This window comes from Esox lucius, chromosome 9 (genome assembly GCF_011004845.1).
Source record: "Esox lucius isolate fEsoLuc1 chromosome 9, fEsoLuc1.pri, whole genome shotgun sequence".
Classification (NCBI taxonomy): Eukaryota; Metazoa; Chordata; class Actinopteri; order Esociformes; family Esocidae; genus Esox; species Esox lucius.
This window is the reverse complement of record NC_047577.1, coordinates 13,473,159-13,491,266: the sequence shown is the minus strand read 5'-3', so window position 1 is coordinate 13,491,266 and position 18,108 is coordinate 13,473,159. Positions and strand designations below refer to the sequence as shown.

Below are 18,108 nucleotides of genomic sequence, written 5' to 3'. Positions count from 1 at the left end.
AGCATTAAGATCAAGAAGCAACAGAACGGATGCTGAACCTTTGTCTGAAGCCAATAGATCATTTGTTACCTTCGCCAGTGCAGTCTCAGTGCTATGATGGGGTCTGAAACCGGACTGGAGCATTTCATAAAGGATATTTGTCTTCAGGAAGACATTCAGTTGTTGGGAAACACATTTTTCTAAGATTTTTGAGAGGAACGGGAGGTTCAATTTTGGCCTATAATTGTTAATACAGTGGATATAAAAAGTCTACACACCTCTGTTAAAATGCCAGATTCTTGTGATGTAAAAGAATGAGACAAAGATAAATCAAGTCAGAACTTTTCCCACTTTTAATGTGACCTATAACGTGAACAATTCAATTGAAAAACTAACTGTTCAATTGAAAAATAAATAAATAAACTCAATAACCTGGATGTGTGCACATCCTTAAACTAATACTTTGTTGAAGCACCTTTTGATTTTATTACAGCACTCAGTCCTTTTGGGTAGGAGTCTATTAGCATGGCACATGTTGACATGGCAATATTTGCTCACTCCTCTTTGCAAAAATCTGTCAGATTTTGAGGACATCTCCTGTGCACAGCCCTCTTCAGATCACCCCACAGATTGGATTCAGGTCTGGGATCTGGCAGGGCCATTCCAAAACATTAATCTTCTTCTGGTGAAGCCATGATTTTGTGGATTTGATGTGTGCTTTGGGTCGTTGTCATGCTGAAATGTGAACATCCTTTTCATCTTCAGCTTTCTAACAGACTCCTGAAGGTTTTGTGCCAAAATTGCCTGGTATTTGGAACCCTGGTTCCAGATGAAGAAAAACAGCCAAAAAGCATGGTGCTGCCACCACCATGCTTCAATGAGAGTATGGTGATCTTTGGGTGATGTGCAGTGTTGTTTTTTGCCAAACATACCTTTTGGAATGATGGCAAAAAAGTTCAACCTTGGTTTCATCAGACCATAACACATTTTCCCACATGCTTTTGGGAGACTTGATGTTTGTTTTTGCAAACCTCAGCCAGGCTTGGATGTTTTTCTTTGTAAGAAAAGGCTTCCTTCTTGCCACCTTACCCCATAACCCATTCATATGAACAAAATGGGAGATTGTTGTCACATCTAGCACACAGCCAGTACTTGCCAGAAATTCCTGCAATTCCTTTAATGTTGCTGTAGGCCTCTTGGAAGCATCCAAGACCAGTTTTCTTCATCATTTTTGGAGGGATGTCCAGTTCATGGTAATGTCTCTATCGGCCATATTTTCTCCACTTGATGTTGACTGTCTTCACTGTGTTCCATGGTATATCTAATGCCTTGGAAATTATTTTGTTCCCTTCTCCTGACTGATATCTTTCAACAATGAGATCCCTCTGATGCTTTGGAAGCTCTCTGCGGACCATGACATTGCTTTTTTTGTTAACTTTCTAACTGCATCGAAGTTACATTTTGGATTGTATTTTTTCACCACAATCAGGTTGGAGAAATAAGATGATCAAGCGGATGTGAGTGCTTTTCGGTATTCCATTTGTTGTCCAAGAATCTATATTACGACATTGTTTGGGGTGCATGCAGGTTTCTTATTTTAACAGTAAGTTTTATAAGAAAGTGATACGATATTCCAGCATTATGGGGAAAAATTTGATTTAGCCATGTTTCAGACTATAACGTCCAGTTTATGATCAGAGATTAATTCATTTACTGCAATTGGCGTAGAAGCAAGGGATCTAACATTGAGTCACATTTTAAGATGGGAGACAATAGGCAGAACTACGCTAACTGCTCTGGCTATGCTATCAACAGACTCCTCGATGCTAGCAGGCTGGCTAACAGCGGGCAACCTGACCTGCACCCTATCTCATGGTGAGACTCCTGTCTATGTTCATAGATAAAAGAAGAGCACGACTACCATCTAGACGAGCAAACGTTTGCACGTCTTGAACCTACCTGAAGGGATAAACTCCACACCGCACATACCTCAGCAAAACCACGCTTCTATACCCTGAAGTGTAACGGCGGAATTCACTTTGAATGGAGTTCATGGAAAAAATGTTGAAGATATCTAGAATACACATCAAACATGTTGGTTTAATATCCTTTATTTTGTAAGGGAACCACAGATACTTTAAAAGAAGGTTATACAGTGCTGTACATAGGGGAGCGGTATTCACAGACATGACAGCCACATCTTCTCCCAAAATTTAAATACTATTCTTAAATTCTATAATATGACTTTATAATGATACAATAAAAGCTTGTGTAACTGGTCCTGCAGCTTTTCAGATATGTTGTCGATGGTGTTGTCGTCGTTTGTGTCTACATTGTTGTTGTTTTTACATTTTGATTTCTTTTTTTTCCCCCAAAAAATGGAAAATTAAATGTTATGATATCAAACATAACAGACACAGACAGGCAGCCTGTGTATGGTGGTGTATGATCACTCCCAATTCACTCACACAAGAGAAGTCAAGAGAGGATAGAAAGAAAGAAAGAAAAAGAGAGAGAGAGAGAGAGAGAGAGAGAGAGAGAGAGAGAGAGACGCTCCACGCGAAAACTTTAGAAATGCATCCCTTCTTCCTTGATGTAATCACTGATCTGATTCGGTTGGATTTGACAGTGTAATAGTTTGGCAACCTCGCTTACACCTGTCCAATCCTTTATCGATCTTTGCTTACTTCACAGACACAAATGAAGGAAGGAGGCATCTCTTCTGTATTCTTACTGGGCCAGAGAAGAGCTTGTAGATGGAGAGTGGTCAGTTTAGGTTCGGAATCAACTGGCATCAGTTCATGTTGAGGTTGGTGATGCAGGGTTTGATTTTGGAACCCTGGTCGCGACCCCCCTCTTACTCAGCCCTGATCTTTAACTCCTGACCTCTAACCTCCGGAGGGGTCACTTCCAGAGCTGTGTGCTGAGGGTCTGGCCTGAAGGAGTGGTGGCCCATCCACCCATGGTGGAGGCGTGTTGACCGAAGGCCATGGTCCCCCCGGCACCGTTCAGACTCATCCCTGACATCTGCTGGTTCATCTGAAGAAGACAGTCATAGACAGAGAAAGGCAAGATGTCCAAGATGGTGAATATGAGTGTTTAAGACGAACGACTCAAGCCATTTAACGTGGGGGGGGGGGGCATATTCGGCAGACTGCAATAGGAACGAGTGTCGAGACAGATCCATACCTGTCCCATGTTCCACTGGCCCTGCTGACCCGGGTGGAGGGCGTACACCCCCTGGGCAGGCACCATGCCGGCTGGCATGCCCCCCTGTTGTCCCATCATCCTCGGGGCCATACCCATCACTCCTGCCGCGGGCGCTTGCCCCATGAAACCATTAGGCATCGTCATGCCAACCATCATGCCCGTGTTGTGCCCCATCATGGCGCCCATGACAGTGGTGGGCGGCACGGCCGCGCCCATGCCGGGGAAGGCCTGGTAGCCGGCGGGGACCTGCTGCTGGGCCATGCCCACGGGAAACTGCATCGGGCCCGGGTTCATGTACATACCGGCTGGAGGGAGGAGGGACACACCGTTATGTAGGCCGGACGACTGTTCACAACCTCCGTGCGATCGGTCGTTGCGGCTGTGTCTGTGTGCAGGTTGACTGTCGTGCACGGCCGCACGTTTCTCTCCTTACCGGCGGGGGCCTGCTGGTGCTGGGGCATCTGGGACATACTGGCGCTCCCGTACAGGGACAGGATGGAGTCCTTGGAGAGGGGCTTCTTGGCCCCCGCGTCCTCACCCTTGCACCCCCCGGCACTGCCGCCCTCACTGAACAGGTCCATGTCACCCGCAGCAGAGCCTGGGGACGGGGTCACCGCCGGGGCTTGTGTCGGGGGGTTGGCGGTGGCACTGGGGCTGACCTGGAACAAAGCAGCATTAAAAAAATGAGGGGGGGGGGGGGGGGGGGGGGGGGGGGCGCTTCAACGCCTCTGATCTAGAAGGTTCCGTCTCGCTGGCGTGCGTGGCAGCGGCGACGCCGGGGTATATTCAGGGAATAGGGAGGCTGTGAGGATATTGTGTCCTACCTGAGAAAACTGAGCTGCAGCAGTAAATGAGGGGAGGGGGTTGGACACCATGGGGCCGAAGATATCCAGGTCGTTGCTCGTTGCGACTGCAGCACTGACATTGTTAGCTGGGGCAAGTGTTGGGGCATCTGGGTAGATCAGGGAGAGAGATGCAGAGATGCAGAGAGAGAGAGAGATGCAGAGTGAGAGAGAGAGAGAGAGAGAGAGAGATGCAGAGTGAGAGAGAGAGAGAGAGAGAGAGAGATGCAGAGTGAGAGAGAGAGAGAGAGAGAGAGAGATGCAGAGAGAGAGAGAGATGCAGAGAGAGAGAGAGATGCAGAGTGAGAGAGAGATGCAGAGTGAGAGAGAGATGCAGAGTGAGAGAGAGATGCAGAGTGAGAGAGAGATGCAGAGTGAGAGAGAGATGCAGAGTGAGAGAGAGATGCAGAGAGAGAGAGAGATGCAGAGTGAGAGAGAGATGCAGAGTGAGAGAGAGATGCAGAGAGAGAGAGAGATGCAGAGTGAGAGAGAGATGCAGAGTGAGAGAGAGATGCAGAGTGAGAGAGAGATGCAGAGTGAGAGAGAGATGCAGAGTGAGAGAGAGATGCAGAGTGAGAGAGAGATGCAGAGTGAGAGAGAGATGCAGAGTGAGAGAGAGATGCAGAGAGAGAGAGATGCAGAGAGAGAGAGATGCAGAGTGAGAGAGATGCAGAGTGAGAGAGATGCAGAGTGAGAGAGATGCAGAGTGAGAGAGATGCAGAGTGAGAGAGATGCAGAGTGAGAGAGATGCAGAGTGAGAGAGATGCAGAGTGAGAGAGAGAGAGATGCAGAGTGAGAGAGATGCAGAGTGAGTGAGAGAGAGAGAGATGCAGAGTGAGAGAGATGCAGAGTGAGTGAGAGAGAGAGAGATGCAGAGTGAGAGAGATGCAGAGTGAGTGAGAGAGAGAGAGATGCAGAGTGAGTGAGAGAGAGAGAGATGCAGAGTGAGTGAGAGAGAGAGAGATGCAGAGTGAGTGAGAGAGAGAGAGAGAGAGATGCAGAGTGAGTGAGAGAGAGAGAGAGAGAGAGATGCAGAGTGAGTGAGAGAGAGAGAGAGAGAGAGATGCAGAGTGAGAGAGATGCAGAGTGAGAGAGATGCAGAGTGAGAGAGATGCAGAGTGAGTGAGATGCAGAGTGAGAGAGATGCAGAGTGAGTGAGAGAGAGAGAGAGAGATGCAGAGTGAGTGAGAGAGAGAGAGAGAGAGATGCAGAGTGAGTGAGAGAGAGAGAGATGCAGAGTGAGTGAGAGAGAGAGAGAGAGAGATGCAGAGTGAGTGAGAGAGAGAGAGATGCAGAGTGAGTGAGAGAGAGAGAGATGCAGAGTGAGTGAGAGAGAGAGAGATGCAGAGTGAGTGAGAGAGAGAGAGATGCAGAGTGAGTGAGAGAGAGAGAGATGCAGAGTGAGTGAGAGAGAGAGAGATGCAGAGTGAGTGAGAGAGAGAGAGATGCAGAGTGAGTGAGAGAGAGAGAGATGCAGAGTGAGTGAGAGAGAGAGAGATGCAGAGTGAGTGAGAGAGAGAGAGATGCAGAGTGAGTGAGAGAGAGAGAGATGCAGAGTGAGTGAGAGAGAGAGAGATGCAGAGTGAGTGAGAGAGAGAGAGATGCAGAGTGAGTGAGAGAGAGAGAGATGCAGAGTGAGTGAGAGAGAGAGAGATGCAGAGTGAGTGAGAGAGAGAGAGATGCAGAGTGAGTGAGAGAGAGAGAGATGCAGAGTGAGTGAGAGAGAGAGAGATGCAGAGTGAGTGAGAGAGAGAGAGATGCAGAGTGAGTGAGAGAGAGAGAGATGCAGAGTGAGTGAGAGAGAGAGAGATGCAGAGTGAGTGAGAGAGAGAGAGATGCAGAGTGAGTGAGAGAGAGAGAGATGCAGAGTGAGTGAGAGAGAGAGAGATGCAGAGTGAGTGAGAGAGAGAGAGATGCAGAGTGAGTGAGAGAGAGATGCAGAGTGAGTGAGAGAGAGATGCAGAGAGAGAGTGAGAGAGATGCACAAACACACACACGTACAGCAGGTTAAACGCGAAGTTCTATGAGAAGCATTTGTGTACTTTTACCAGAGCTCAGCAAGTGAGAACAGCCGACAGGTTTTATTTTATCCTACTTGGTCCCAGAGTATAGCGGACGTTGATGTAGCTGAAAGCTAGCGCAGGATAAAGAAGTACAACAGAAATAAATGGAAACTAAAGTGTTCACAATGAGCATGGAACATTAGCATGGTGTGTGTGTGTGTGTGTACGTCAGGGAACGTGTGTGTTGATAAAGTGTGTGTAAAATCGCTATTTCTTCTCGGTCCTGTTTGTGATGCACTTGAGGCATCTATTTGCTTCATGGTAGCAGCGCTGTCAACTCACATATCGGAAGCGCTGAACGTTCTACTCATGCTAGAGTACACATTAAACAGCTGATTGCAAAGGCTTGTTTTAACTGGCAAAAATAATACATTTTCTTCACGTTGTTTTGAATGTATTTAACTAGGTAAGTCAATTAAGCCTTCTCATTTTCTTTGACAAAATATAAACCAACTGCAATTATTATAAGACAAATATTACAGTTACCACAGTCATATGGCAGGCCAATAACCATTTTCCACAATCAGAAGCCCATCAAAACTCTAAATATTTAGAACCATGAATAACAAAAGAACACAATGATTTCTAGGAGCCAGAAACCGGATGTCTATGTGAGTAGGCGGCAACTGGTTAAACCTCAAACTGAATTAAAAACATGTTCATTTGTGTCCTAATGAATACATCTCTAGTTGGTTGAATGTTTGACGGGGTAACTAGCTGTTTTATATTTACCAAGCCCCAGCAAGTTGACGGGAGGATCTGGGATCTTCACAGGACTGGCTTTGGGGACTTGTCGGGTCTCCTCACTCTTCAGGTAGACAGGAAATTCAAAACCAAAAAGGCAAAAATCATTGTTAGCAAAATAAATAACGGGTGTAGAAGAACACCAACCAATCATAGTGCTGTTAATACAGTAACTAGTCCAAAGAAAACGTAACTGGTGAGAATTAAAGTCTGTGTGGTCTGAACCCAGAACTTTTCTTGGATCCATTTCATGAATAACCCACTTACCTTGGCATTGTATGATATCTTGCTGCCTTTGTCAGACTCCTTCTCCCTCTTGGTCTCTTTATCTTTTGGCTGCATAAGAAAACAGTGAGAGATGAGATAACATGAGATAACAAAGCAAAGACAAAACTGAGTTACAGGCTGAGTTGATAAATGGTGAGGCCACATTCACAAGGAACCAGTACCGCCACTATGCCTGAATTACATTCATCAGCCCAGCATTTTCACAACATGCAAGCTACATTTCAGAAGCTCTAGATGGTATTGGAAACACAGTCTAAATTCTGAGTTGAGGCAAGTACATCTGCCAACCCGTGTGTGTGTGTGTGTGTGTGTGTGTGTGTGTGTGTGCACGTACGCACGTAGCGACAGAAGAGATACATACACTGGCTCCATTGGTCACGTTCTTGCTGTAATATTTCTTCTTCTCATACTTGTCCCTGATGAAGAACTCCACTGCTCTGAGGTCAGAGGTTAAGGACACAAGAGGTAGCCACAGCGTAAAAGGAGTAGGTCATGGTGTTAGCTGGGCGTCTATTCAGAAACAAGAAAGTGCGCGTGTTCGTGAACCGCGACCCTACACGTTCAACATGAGTCTAATGTACCAGAGAGTCGTTCGCTCATGTGAATGGCCGCCGTTCTCACAAGGACACACAGGCGGTCTCACCAGCGGCTCATATCCACAAGCATTCTTGTGAAAGGAGGGTTATTTACATTTCGATGTGCTCTACAGGAAGACACCGGATGTTGTTGTGGTCGGCTAAGCCATCACAGCGGCGGTCATCCTGGGCAGATCACTTGACCGCTACGCTGAGCAAGTATTCGCTGACAAGCTGCTACGACATTAGCCCCCCTGTTTTACGCCAGAATGGCCTTGGCTACCAGGGCAAACCTGCAGGGATGAAATTCAGGAGCGTGGGCCATGCTCACAGGCAGACAGTATACGGCTGGCCTCCGGGAGCGAAAGCAGAAGCAGATAACAAGGCCCAGTCACAGGAAGCCAGTCAGCAGTCACAGCCAGCCACAGGACGTCTTGTGGCACAGAGAAGTTATAAGTATTCCAACTGAAAGTTGCTTTGGTTTCGGTACTACAGAGATTACCATCTCTATTTAACAGCGATATCGCAAACACGTCACCCAGACATGTGTGTCAAAAACAAAGTATGAGATTCACAACAACTCAACAAATATGTTTTAATTGTGGTCTAAATGGGGTCAGCTCTGTGTGTGCGTGTGACATAGCGGTGAGGATACTGGTCTGTCTGGGGCCTTCTGTAGGTGTCTGGAAGGTTGGCCTCATAAATCTGTCTGGCCTTGGTGTTGCCCATGTCTACTATGCTCTGTGAAACAAGAGAGACAGAAAAAGAGGTGGTGAAAGGAATATGGGAAACAGATAAAGAGGGGCGAAGGGTGGACAGTACAGCAGGTGGGAGAGAGTGATAAGTAGAATTTAGGCGAGTTAACGGCTTTTATATAATGCGTCTAAAAAGGGTAGATAGAAGTGTCCACTGAGAAACGTAGGCCTCCTCTACCCATATTAGCATTGTTCTGCAACAAGAGGCTCTGTTGAATGGAAGTGGTGAAACCATACATGCCAGTAGTACAAAGACAGGATGTATACACAAAGGGTTGCATTGTAGTGAATGGACGACTAACATCCCATAAATGCCCAACTTTTGAATTTCACAAATATACGGTACACCTACATTCTTAAATAGAATTTCAGATAACACCGCCTATGTTAAAAGTAGAAACGTGCATTCCAGATAGAACGTTCAACATTAAACCAACAAGTATATCAAATAGTTCCTCGGATGTTAAAATAGAAACACAGATTCTGTTCCTCCTATGTGAAAGTAGAAACATAACCATGGATTTAGCTAGCTACCTGTATTTGTTCTGCCGTCCATTGGTCCAAGTTGACTGACTTGACACGTGATATGTGCACTCCAAGGTTCCTGTGGATGCCAGCACACCGGATACATATAAAAACTCCCAAATTCCAGGATGCCCATCTTGGACCTGAGAGGAAGAGGCATGACCGTATTGATTAGCACCCATAGAACACATATGTTTTGCAGCACAAAGGGAGATTAGGTCATCCTTTTAGAAGTATACATCTCTCTTCCATATTCCATATATATAACATAAATGTATAATTTCAATATAGAATTAATATATGTAGAAAAGGGTTACAAAACGATCACACTTATTAACCACGATTACGTGTTTACCTATCCAACTTCTGGAGGTACTATTAGCAGCAATGTTGTCGGGGTGTGTAATATGTAAAAACTACGGCAGTTGGACGTCCTGATCCAGAAGCTCGAGGGGGCGAGTCTGAGCCAAATACCAACAAGGTAAGAGAAGATTCAGTCCTCAAGGCATGTCTATACCTGTTATTTCCGGTGCAGGTGTCACAATAGTATGATTGGATTTGCAGTTCTTGACTTCACACTGCATTCTTTCAGTGACATTTTCTAAAAATCGACTGATCGTTTTCCAATAGTAACTTCGTACGTTGTTTAAAGGTGTACAAACATCTACGTACTTGAATGACTGAAGCTCGATGTTTCAAGGTGTGGTGGAAGAGAACATGCTACCCAGCTAGATAAAGCTTAGTAAGTTAGCCTAGCTACCGGGAAAATGATAAAGAGGAAGGAAAGAGTCGGCTGACGTCTGTAGGTTAGCTTAGGTAGCTAGTAAGCAAACAAATTAACGCAAGCACAGCCAGATGAATCGAATAATAATATAAACATTTCAAAAAATAAACTACTTAGTCGTTTTTTTGTTACCTTTCGCTTCACAGTCGGCGCAATATTTGTTGTCTTCTTCTCTCAGCATTTTGGACAGAATGGCCTGATGCTGCTCGTTGAGTTTCAGGGCCTTTTCTCTCTCTGATCGAGTTGTCATCTTTGCTGATATTCAAGTTTTTCTTCAAAATAAAACAGTATTTTCTACCCTGAATGTTCGTAAATTATTAGAACTTTATGATTTAAGACCATAATCAGACAAACAAACGCTTTCGAGAGAAGTATAAAATCACCCGGAACCGGAATTTCTTCTCCACCCACAAGAATGTTCTAACAAAGACAGTAACGGAAAAGAGACATTCGACTGGGAGGTCCGCCATAATTATTGTATCCGCTAGGGGCCATAGGCGCAACAATACAAAACATAGTAAGGCTATGTAGGTAGCTGGCTGTCTCGCTCGCTCTACTATCTCTGAACGCCACTCGAGATAGGCGGGAGAAAAAGACCAATGGGCTGGCAGGATTGGATACTGTAGATGACGTAATTACTGACGCGAGCAGGTTTATTTTAGTGAAAAATACGTGTCTCCTAACTGTTCATGCACTTATCACGTGCTGCTATGTGCAGTTCTTTATCATTACAGAATCTCTGTAAATATTTGCTAAAATGTGAGTAGGATTCTTATGTAATTGAGTTCTTGAATAGATGGCTGGGTGAATCAAATATTTACTATCAAGAAGCTATTTTCTGTTCTTCAAAACAAACAGCTAGAGTAAAAAAAAATATTTGTGTGTTTTATTAGTCATATCTGTAAGAAATAAAAAATATGTACAATAACAATAAGATTTCTCAAACACTTCTGTTAGTCCCTTACACATTAGGCCACTATAAGCCACTAGTCCTAATATAAGCAATAAAGTACCATGGGGTGTGGTACAACGCCAATTTACCACAGGCAAGAGCTGTTGTTGTACACAACTCATTGCAGAGTGCCTAGACACAGTGCTTAGTAGTGGTATATTGACAATATATCACACTCAATATATCAAAACATCAAGATGCACTTATAAACCCCTTACAAAACACAATTAGATCCGTAAGAAGTGATGTCATGTCATGTCATAACCGTGCTTTACAGTCTGTTTTAAACAGGGTGATTTGAATCCTGAATTTTCATTGGCTGATAGCCATGGTATTTGAAACAATATATCACAGGTATGACATCATGTCTCTTTTTACTGCTCTAAACAGGTTGGGAACCGGTAAAAAAAAAAGAAAAAAAGAAAACGCAATATACAACAACCCCTTGCCATTTTGCTTACATACAGCCTTGTCCTAATTTCATCTAAACCAGTGTTTCCCAATCCTGGTCCTCAGAACCCAAAGGGGCACATGTTTTTGTTTTTGCCCTAGCACTCACACACCTGATCCAAATGAAAGACTTGATGATAGGTTGATTACGCCAATCAAGTGTGTAAGTGGTAGGGTAACATCTGAAACCGGTGTGTGAGTGCTTGCGCAAAAACAAAAACATGCACCCCTTTGGGTCCCGAGGACCAGGATTGGGAAACACGGATCCATACTGTAACCAATGCAATAACTTCTCATTTAATTTAAGTCCATCCTAAATCATTTCTGCTATATCTCTGCCACTTCATGTCCCAGAAACCAATAAGTTGTCAAGGAGGACATTGAGGACAATTTCAGATTTGTTAACTGAGTGGGACTTTGTAACAAAAAAAACCTAAATATGACCATTCCTGTTAATAAAAAGCTTCCAGTCGGATCTTGAAGCAGTCCTCTGGGTGTCTGAGAGCAATGCCATAGCGTAGCAGCATCTCTGTGTATGGGGGCCAGAACGTCTCGTCTATTCTCACGTAGGGATCATGGGGAGTGTCCAGAGTCTTGTTCATCAGCAGCTGTGAAGTTCATCACAACAGGAGGCTAAGTGTTAGACTAGAACTCAAAATGAACATTCAGGTAATTTAGTACACAAAATAGTACTATTATAAAATTATAGGAATACTTCAGTGTGTAAAAAGGCACATAGTAATTTCATTCTTATAATACATGATTGGAAATACCAATGCATTGAAGATTTACTCTGAATGTTTTTCAAATAAAAAAAGACTGAAAAGAGACCTACCTCCAGGATTTCATTGAGTGACAAGAGATCCTGGTTCAGATCTTGGGGAATGTTCTGAAAGTGAACACAAACCAAAAATACGTTGTTAGATAGTCAATCCTTCCATCCTTCAAAAAACATGCCAAAAACACCAATCACAAATGCATTTCTTTTTTGTCTATAGAATTTATTTCCTAACCAGTTGATTTCAATTTTTCAAACAGATTCTAAGAACTGTTTGAAATTGGCTGACAAAAATCCCTACTGACAGTGTTCTCTTCTAGATCAGGGACGCAGGACTCAAAACAAACAGCCTTTGCCCTTGCTAAACTCAGGGTTCTTGGGCCCCAATCCAATATTATTATTGTCAGTAACAATAATTATGTAACTTTATTTTTTGTGCTGTCCCAGACAACAACAAAAAAGTTGGTCCACCAACAGTTCCTTCAACCAATTAACATTTTCATAGTGTATTTTTCTATGTACTACACAAACTATGCTTGAATAAAATAAGTCCTAGTGCCCCAACACAGGATTAGGCCAGCCTCCAGACCTAGTGCCCCAATATTGGATTAGGCCAACCTCCAGACCTAGTGCCCCAACATGGGATTAGGCCAGCCTACAGATCTAGTGCCCCAACATGGGATTAGGCCAGCCTCCAGACCTAGTGCCCCAATATGGGATTAGGCCAGCCTACAGACCTAGTACCCCAACATGGGATTAGGCCAGCCTACAGACCTAGTACCCCAACATGGGATTAGGCCAGCCTCCAGACCTAGTGCCCCAACATGGGATTAGGCCAGCCTCCAGACCTAGTGCCCCAACATGGGATTAGGCCAGCCTCCAGACCTAGTGCCCCAACATGGGATTAGGCCAGCCTCCAGACCTAGTGCCCCAACATGGGATTAGGCCAGCCTCCAGACCTAGTGCCCCAACATGGGATTAGGCCAGCCTCCAGACCTAGTGCCCCAACATGGGATTAGGCCAGCCTACAGACCTAGTGCCCCAACAAGGGATTAGGCCAGCCTACAGACCTAGTGCCCCAACATGGGATGAGGCCAACCTTAATAGAAGATAAGTGGCTTCTTCCAAGCGAATATTAAGAGTTTGGCAGCCACAAACGTCAACTAACCAAACCGAACTGATCTGAGAACAGGCTACATGCCACCATGAAAAACACAATATGGGACCCCTCCATCAATACAACCACTGAAAACATCATAAAGACTCTCACCTTCTTCTTTTTGTTAACACTGGTTTCCATTGTAGGAAGTGGGAAGTGTTCCTCCAGTATGTCTGCCAGGGTCTCCATCAGCCTGTCCTGGTAGTCCTTCATCTTCTGGATCTTTTTCTTAGTGTCCCGCAAAACCCTGAACAACACCACTATGTTAATCCCCAGTTGGTTTGTAATTTATTGACTAATGTATTCTGCGTTTAACAGACAAAAAAACTGCAGAAATTGCTTTGAAAACGAGAGGTACAATCTCAACTTACAAATCATTCAAATGTTCATTTTAATTTAACGTTGTAAAATTTTATTTTGCAGCGTGCCCATAACAACAACCCAGGTGTTGATGCTCACCTATTTTCTGATAACCTTTCATTCTCCAATCGCTGATTGGCCACATGTTCGGTGGCTGCCCTGAAAACTTCCTTCTTCTCCTCCAACCATTTCTGCTCCCTGAAACAGGAATCCTTTCACATATGCGATCTTGATACTGGCAGTGAGGTTGTGCATTTAGAATACAAATCTAAAACGGTATTCCAAGAATACCTTTTAAGACTCTCTCTCAGTTTGTCTCTCTTGGCTTGTGAACAGGAGAAGACCAACTCCAGTTGTGAATTCAGCTTCTGTAACTGTTGAGAAAGGAGAAAGAAAAAGAAACATTTTGAATGAATTTATTTTAACAGCAACGTGTTCCCATGCACAAGAGACTGTATAATTGAAAAATCACAGATACCTGACATACCTTCACAAAGGCAACTGCAAAAATATACCAGTATTTTTAATTTTTTTTATTTAACATTTTCTTCCTCCTAAATCGCCTACTTTGGAAGGGAACACCTTATTACAATTTACCTCCTCTGCTCCAACGGCGAGTAACACCTCAGAATTTGGGGACAGTACTACAGAATAAAAGGAAACCACAGTAACAAATGCTTAACTCAATCATAAAGCGTATGTGTTATAACATTGTAATAAAGGCATGTCACTCAAAGTCAAAGCCAAGACCACTCACGTTCTGGCTGCATGGTCTGCCACTGCTTCAGCTCTGCTGCTACCGCTGTCAGTCTATTCACTGACTGTAGGTCAAACAACGGATAGACAGCAGATTAGATCTAGTCAGAAGCACATGCATGGGAAAAACAAATGGTCTTATTTATTCATAGGAAAACAGGGCCATCTCTCACCAGTTCTTGTGTGCTTTCATCCGGGTCTGGCTCTGCAAAAATTATCTGGTTCTGAAGCTAGGAAAACAAACAGAACATTGATATTAACACTAGCATGATAACGTCACATTATAAAAAGCTGCACAAAGCTGTCAGGGTAAACAGATCACAGCTTGTACCATCTCCAGTTGGGCAAATTGCCCTTCACACTGGTTTATCAGTTCCGCCTGTGCTGCTTCTGAGCACTCCGTGTAAAAGGGAACGTTGAAAGGTGCGGCTTCCTCGACCTCCGACTCTTTGTCCAGTGACTGTACCTGAGGCAGAAACAAGTGTCAGATGAACACTCCATGTATGCGGAATGGATAAATTGTCATTTTGGTGGAGCTTACAAAGGCTCAGATCTACGTACATTCTCCTGCTGCACTCCATCTGAACTCTAAAAGGAAGAAAATAATATAGTCACGTCAACAAGCAAGCAAATAGCTTCTCTTCTATGGCCACTTGTCGAATCTGGACTTGGCTCATGGCCGAAAACAGAACTTGAGATACAGAGTACACTGGCACTAAACCTATATGTCAGTCATTAGCTAAACTATATAAATATATTGGAGGATGCCTGTGTATTCATTAAGAAATAACGCACAAGGGGGTATGGTCCACGGCCAATATATTACAACTATAAAGGCTGTTTTAGGAACAACTCTAAGCACGCCCTTGGACAAACACCCTGGCAAACGGGTTACTAACGTAATTTGAACAGTAAAAAGTTATTTTGTTAATTCCCGTGCTATACATATGATCTGATACACCATTGCTTTAAGCCAAAAATAATTCAGGGATCGAACCAATCAATCAGTTTACAAACTTCAATAATCATCCAATATAAAGAAAGTTAAATAGCAGATTTGCACAGATTCTGCCTGGTGCCAGTTGGGAAAGTGGTCAGTAGTAGACTTCGTAAGGAATTAATACCAAAGACAAAGTTAGCTGTAGCTGAACTGGTTCTTATTTTAAGCATGATGTGCTAGCAGACCATACTGCAGATACAGAAACACACTTAAAATACCCAAACATTTACCATTTATGTTTGTCCTGTAGTTTCCGTGTGCTATTAATGAGCTATTTTCGAAACGAAAGCTGGCTCTGGACAGTGTGGAGATACTGCCGTAGCTAGCTACGCTTACGTCAATTTACAGTACCAACCCAACCCTCAACTTAAGGTACTACACAGACTGCACAGTAGCTTCATTACCGATAAAACTACATCGCAAATTCTATTCATTAGTACAGAACTGCAATAGTAATTTCTTTTTGACTTATATACAAAAGCTGTACGGTACAGTACTTGCAGAAAAAATATAACTATGAGTACAGCACAGTACGTGCTAGCGAGTTAGCTCGCTGCCTACATAAACCTCCAAACATGACAACGTTAGGTAGCATATCCGGCAGGTAAAAATGCTACGATGGCAAACTGACAGTTTATTAAGAACATGTACACCTACCATATCTGAAATTTTAGCTGCTTCCCTTTATGATTAGTTATTCTATTACACTCACTGACAAGACGGGTGAACTTCACCACCAGCTCGTTTTCAAAATACCGCCAGTTACGTTATTGATGACGTAACTTTGGGCGTACCAAAAATACGCTGGGCCTTCTGGGTAGGGAAGAGAACGTGCACCTCCCGGCACCTTTGAGTAACCTGAGTCCTTCACGATTATGAATTAAATAGGGATAGTGAATTAATGTCACACAGCACAAGCAATTAACAATAATGTATGGAAAATGATGTGTGCAAAAGTATAATCATCTCACCGTCATCTTCCAGTGATGCAGTTAAACAAAAAAAACATAATTAGTCCCTCTGTCACCATTAAAACACCAGACATGAGCCAAAATGATTAATAAAAACATAAAATGTAACAGTTTTGACAGCATGCTGTACCAAATCGTTGGGGACAGATCTTTGATGTAGCAATACCATAGCACCGGCGAATGAAACCACCATTTAAAATGTTCTTCTATATATTATGAAGAATAACGATGTAGACTCAATTTATAATGTATTACATTTTTTTGCCAAGCTGCCTTTCTTTTGCATTTTTTGAATAACCTTCCCCAAATCTATGCCTCAACACAATTCTATCTTGGAGGTCTATGGAGAATTCCTTGGTCTTCATGGTTTGATTTGTTTTCTGACCTGCAGTAATAAGTATGGGACCTTATAGACAGGTCTTTTAAAATCACACACAAGCAATTGATTTTGCCACTGGTAGACTCCAATCTAGTTCTATTGACATTTCAAGGATTATGAAAGGACAAAGGATACATCTGATCACATTTTGGGGTGTCATGGCAAAAGGTCTGAATACTTATGTAAACTAAATATTTCTGTTTTACATTTTAAATACATTTTCACAAATTCCAAAAAAGTGTCTTTGCTTTGTAATCGGTATTTCATGTAGATAGATGGAAAACACATATTTTGAATAAACATATGAATTAAGTCTCTAATTCAACAAAATGTGGAAAAAGTGAATGATCCACTGTTTGACCATCCTAAACAATTTCATATTTTTATATAGTACAAATCACAAACTAAGGCCATAAATGGGCATTCATGTCTCTTTTTAATAATGTTTTCTCTTTGTATTGTTTTTAAGGCTTAAGAGCACCACCCCTACTTGCAAAAGATGATTAGATTATTTTACTAGGTATGTATACTAACAACAGATTCCCATTTACAGCAATGCTACAGCCTTCTCAAGGACAGCACCATAGGGTTTTTCACCTTGTCAGCTCTGGGATTAGAAGAAGAAACCTTTAATTTGCTGGCCCAACATGCTTGACACGCATGACCCAACAAACTTGACCACTATGCTACCATGCAACCCCGCACAAGAAAAATACACAAAAGCACTCTCTATCTTTACCTCTAGAGGGTGTAGCAAGCAAAGTTAAGAGTGTTCCCCTCACCTAAATTAATACTCAGCAGAAATGTTCAGGGCAAGCCCATAGGAATAACTGTAGGAGTCCCTTCTCTATTCCATGCCTAAAAATAATAATTAGCTGGATGAATTGCTCAATCCGGTTAGTCACAACTGAAGTGATTATGGTGTATATGTTATTGTCAAGAGGGAAATGAACTGTATGTGCAGACCGTCATATTGAATCAAGTGTAAAGCCAATTTTAGATACTTTTTGCTAAATCCACCATCAGGTGGTATTGCAAAAAAATGTATAGCCATAAACAAATGTTTGGTTACAGTTTTGTGTTTTCACCCTAACCCTAACATTTTACTTTAGGATTAGGTGTTTCTGTTATGTTTAGGTATTTATTCTGAATGGTCAGGTCTAAGGTTTAAGGTTTTAAAACAAAACAAGAAAGGTTTTAAAACAAAATGTAACCAACTCTATTTTAAAATGATGGCATTCACTAATGCCCATAGTGGCAGAAAACACATAAATGATTCATAAATATAAATGTTTAATGTTGACCTTCATCTGCTGATAGAAAACCAATTCTAACCCAAACTTAACCTTAACCCCAAATATGTAACATTAACCATAAATCTAACCCTAAATCTCATCCATAAATAATTAGCACTAATTGTAAACTTAACAATTATAGTAATTATACTATAAACTAACCCCTAATAAAGAAATAACCTTTTTCCTCATAGGTACCAGTGGAATGTCTTTAAAAGCAACCATCAGCATATCACCTTGCAT

At 42.8% G+C, this 18,108-nt stretch overlaps 2 protein-coding genes across 2 annotated transcripts; both read right to left on the bottom strand.

Moving 5' to 3' along the window:
- Window positions 1-2,074: 2,074 nt before the first annotated feature.
- On the bottom strand, window positions 2,075-10,192 carry LOC105012243 (stromal membrane-associated protein 1). The gene is made up of 10 exons (XM_010872933.4): window positions 9,898-10,192; window positions 8,991-9,124; window positions 8,357-8,442; window positions 7,488-7,563; window positions 7,106-7,174; window positions 6,827-6,902; window positions 4,014-4,141; window positions 3,623-3,848; window positions 3,169-3,494; window positions 2,075-3,018 (listed from the first exon to the last, which is right to left on the bottom strand). The coding sequence occupies exons 1-10, from the start codon at window positions 10,013-10,015 to the stop codon at window positions 2,884-2,886; spliced, it is 1,374 nt and encodes a 457-aa protein (XP_010871235.2). The 5' UTR covers window positions 10,016-10,192; the 3' UTR covers window positions 2,075-2,883.
- Window positions 10,193-11,355: 1,163 nt separating this feature from the next.
- On the bottom strand, window positions 11,356-16,048 carry cenpk (centromere protein K). Its single transcript, XM_010872932.5, has 11 exons — window positions 15,878-16,048; window positions 14,782-14,808; window positions 14,552-14,686; window positions 14,394-14,450; window positions 14,222-14,285; window positions 14,062-14,108; window positions 13,756-13,838; window positions 13,564-13,662; window positions 13,216-13,351; window positions 12,003-12,056; window positions 11,356-11,775 (listed from the first exon to the last, which is right to left on the bottom strand). Exons 1-11 carry the CDS (start codon window positions 15,878-15,880, stop codon window positions 11,620-11,622), a joined length of 861 nt encoding a protein of 286 aa, XP_010871234.1. The 5' UTR covers window positions 15,881-16,048; the 3' UTR covers window positions 11,356-11,619.
- Window positions 16,049-18,108: the final 2,060 nt, after the last annotated feature.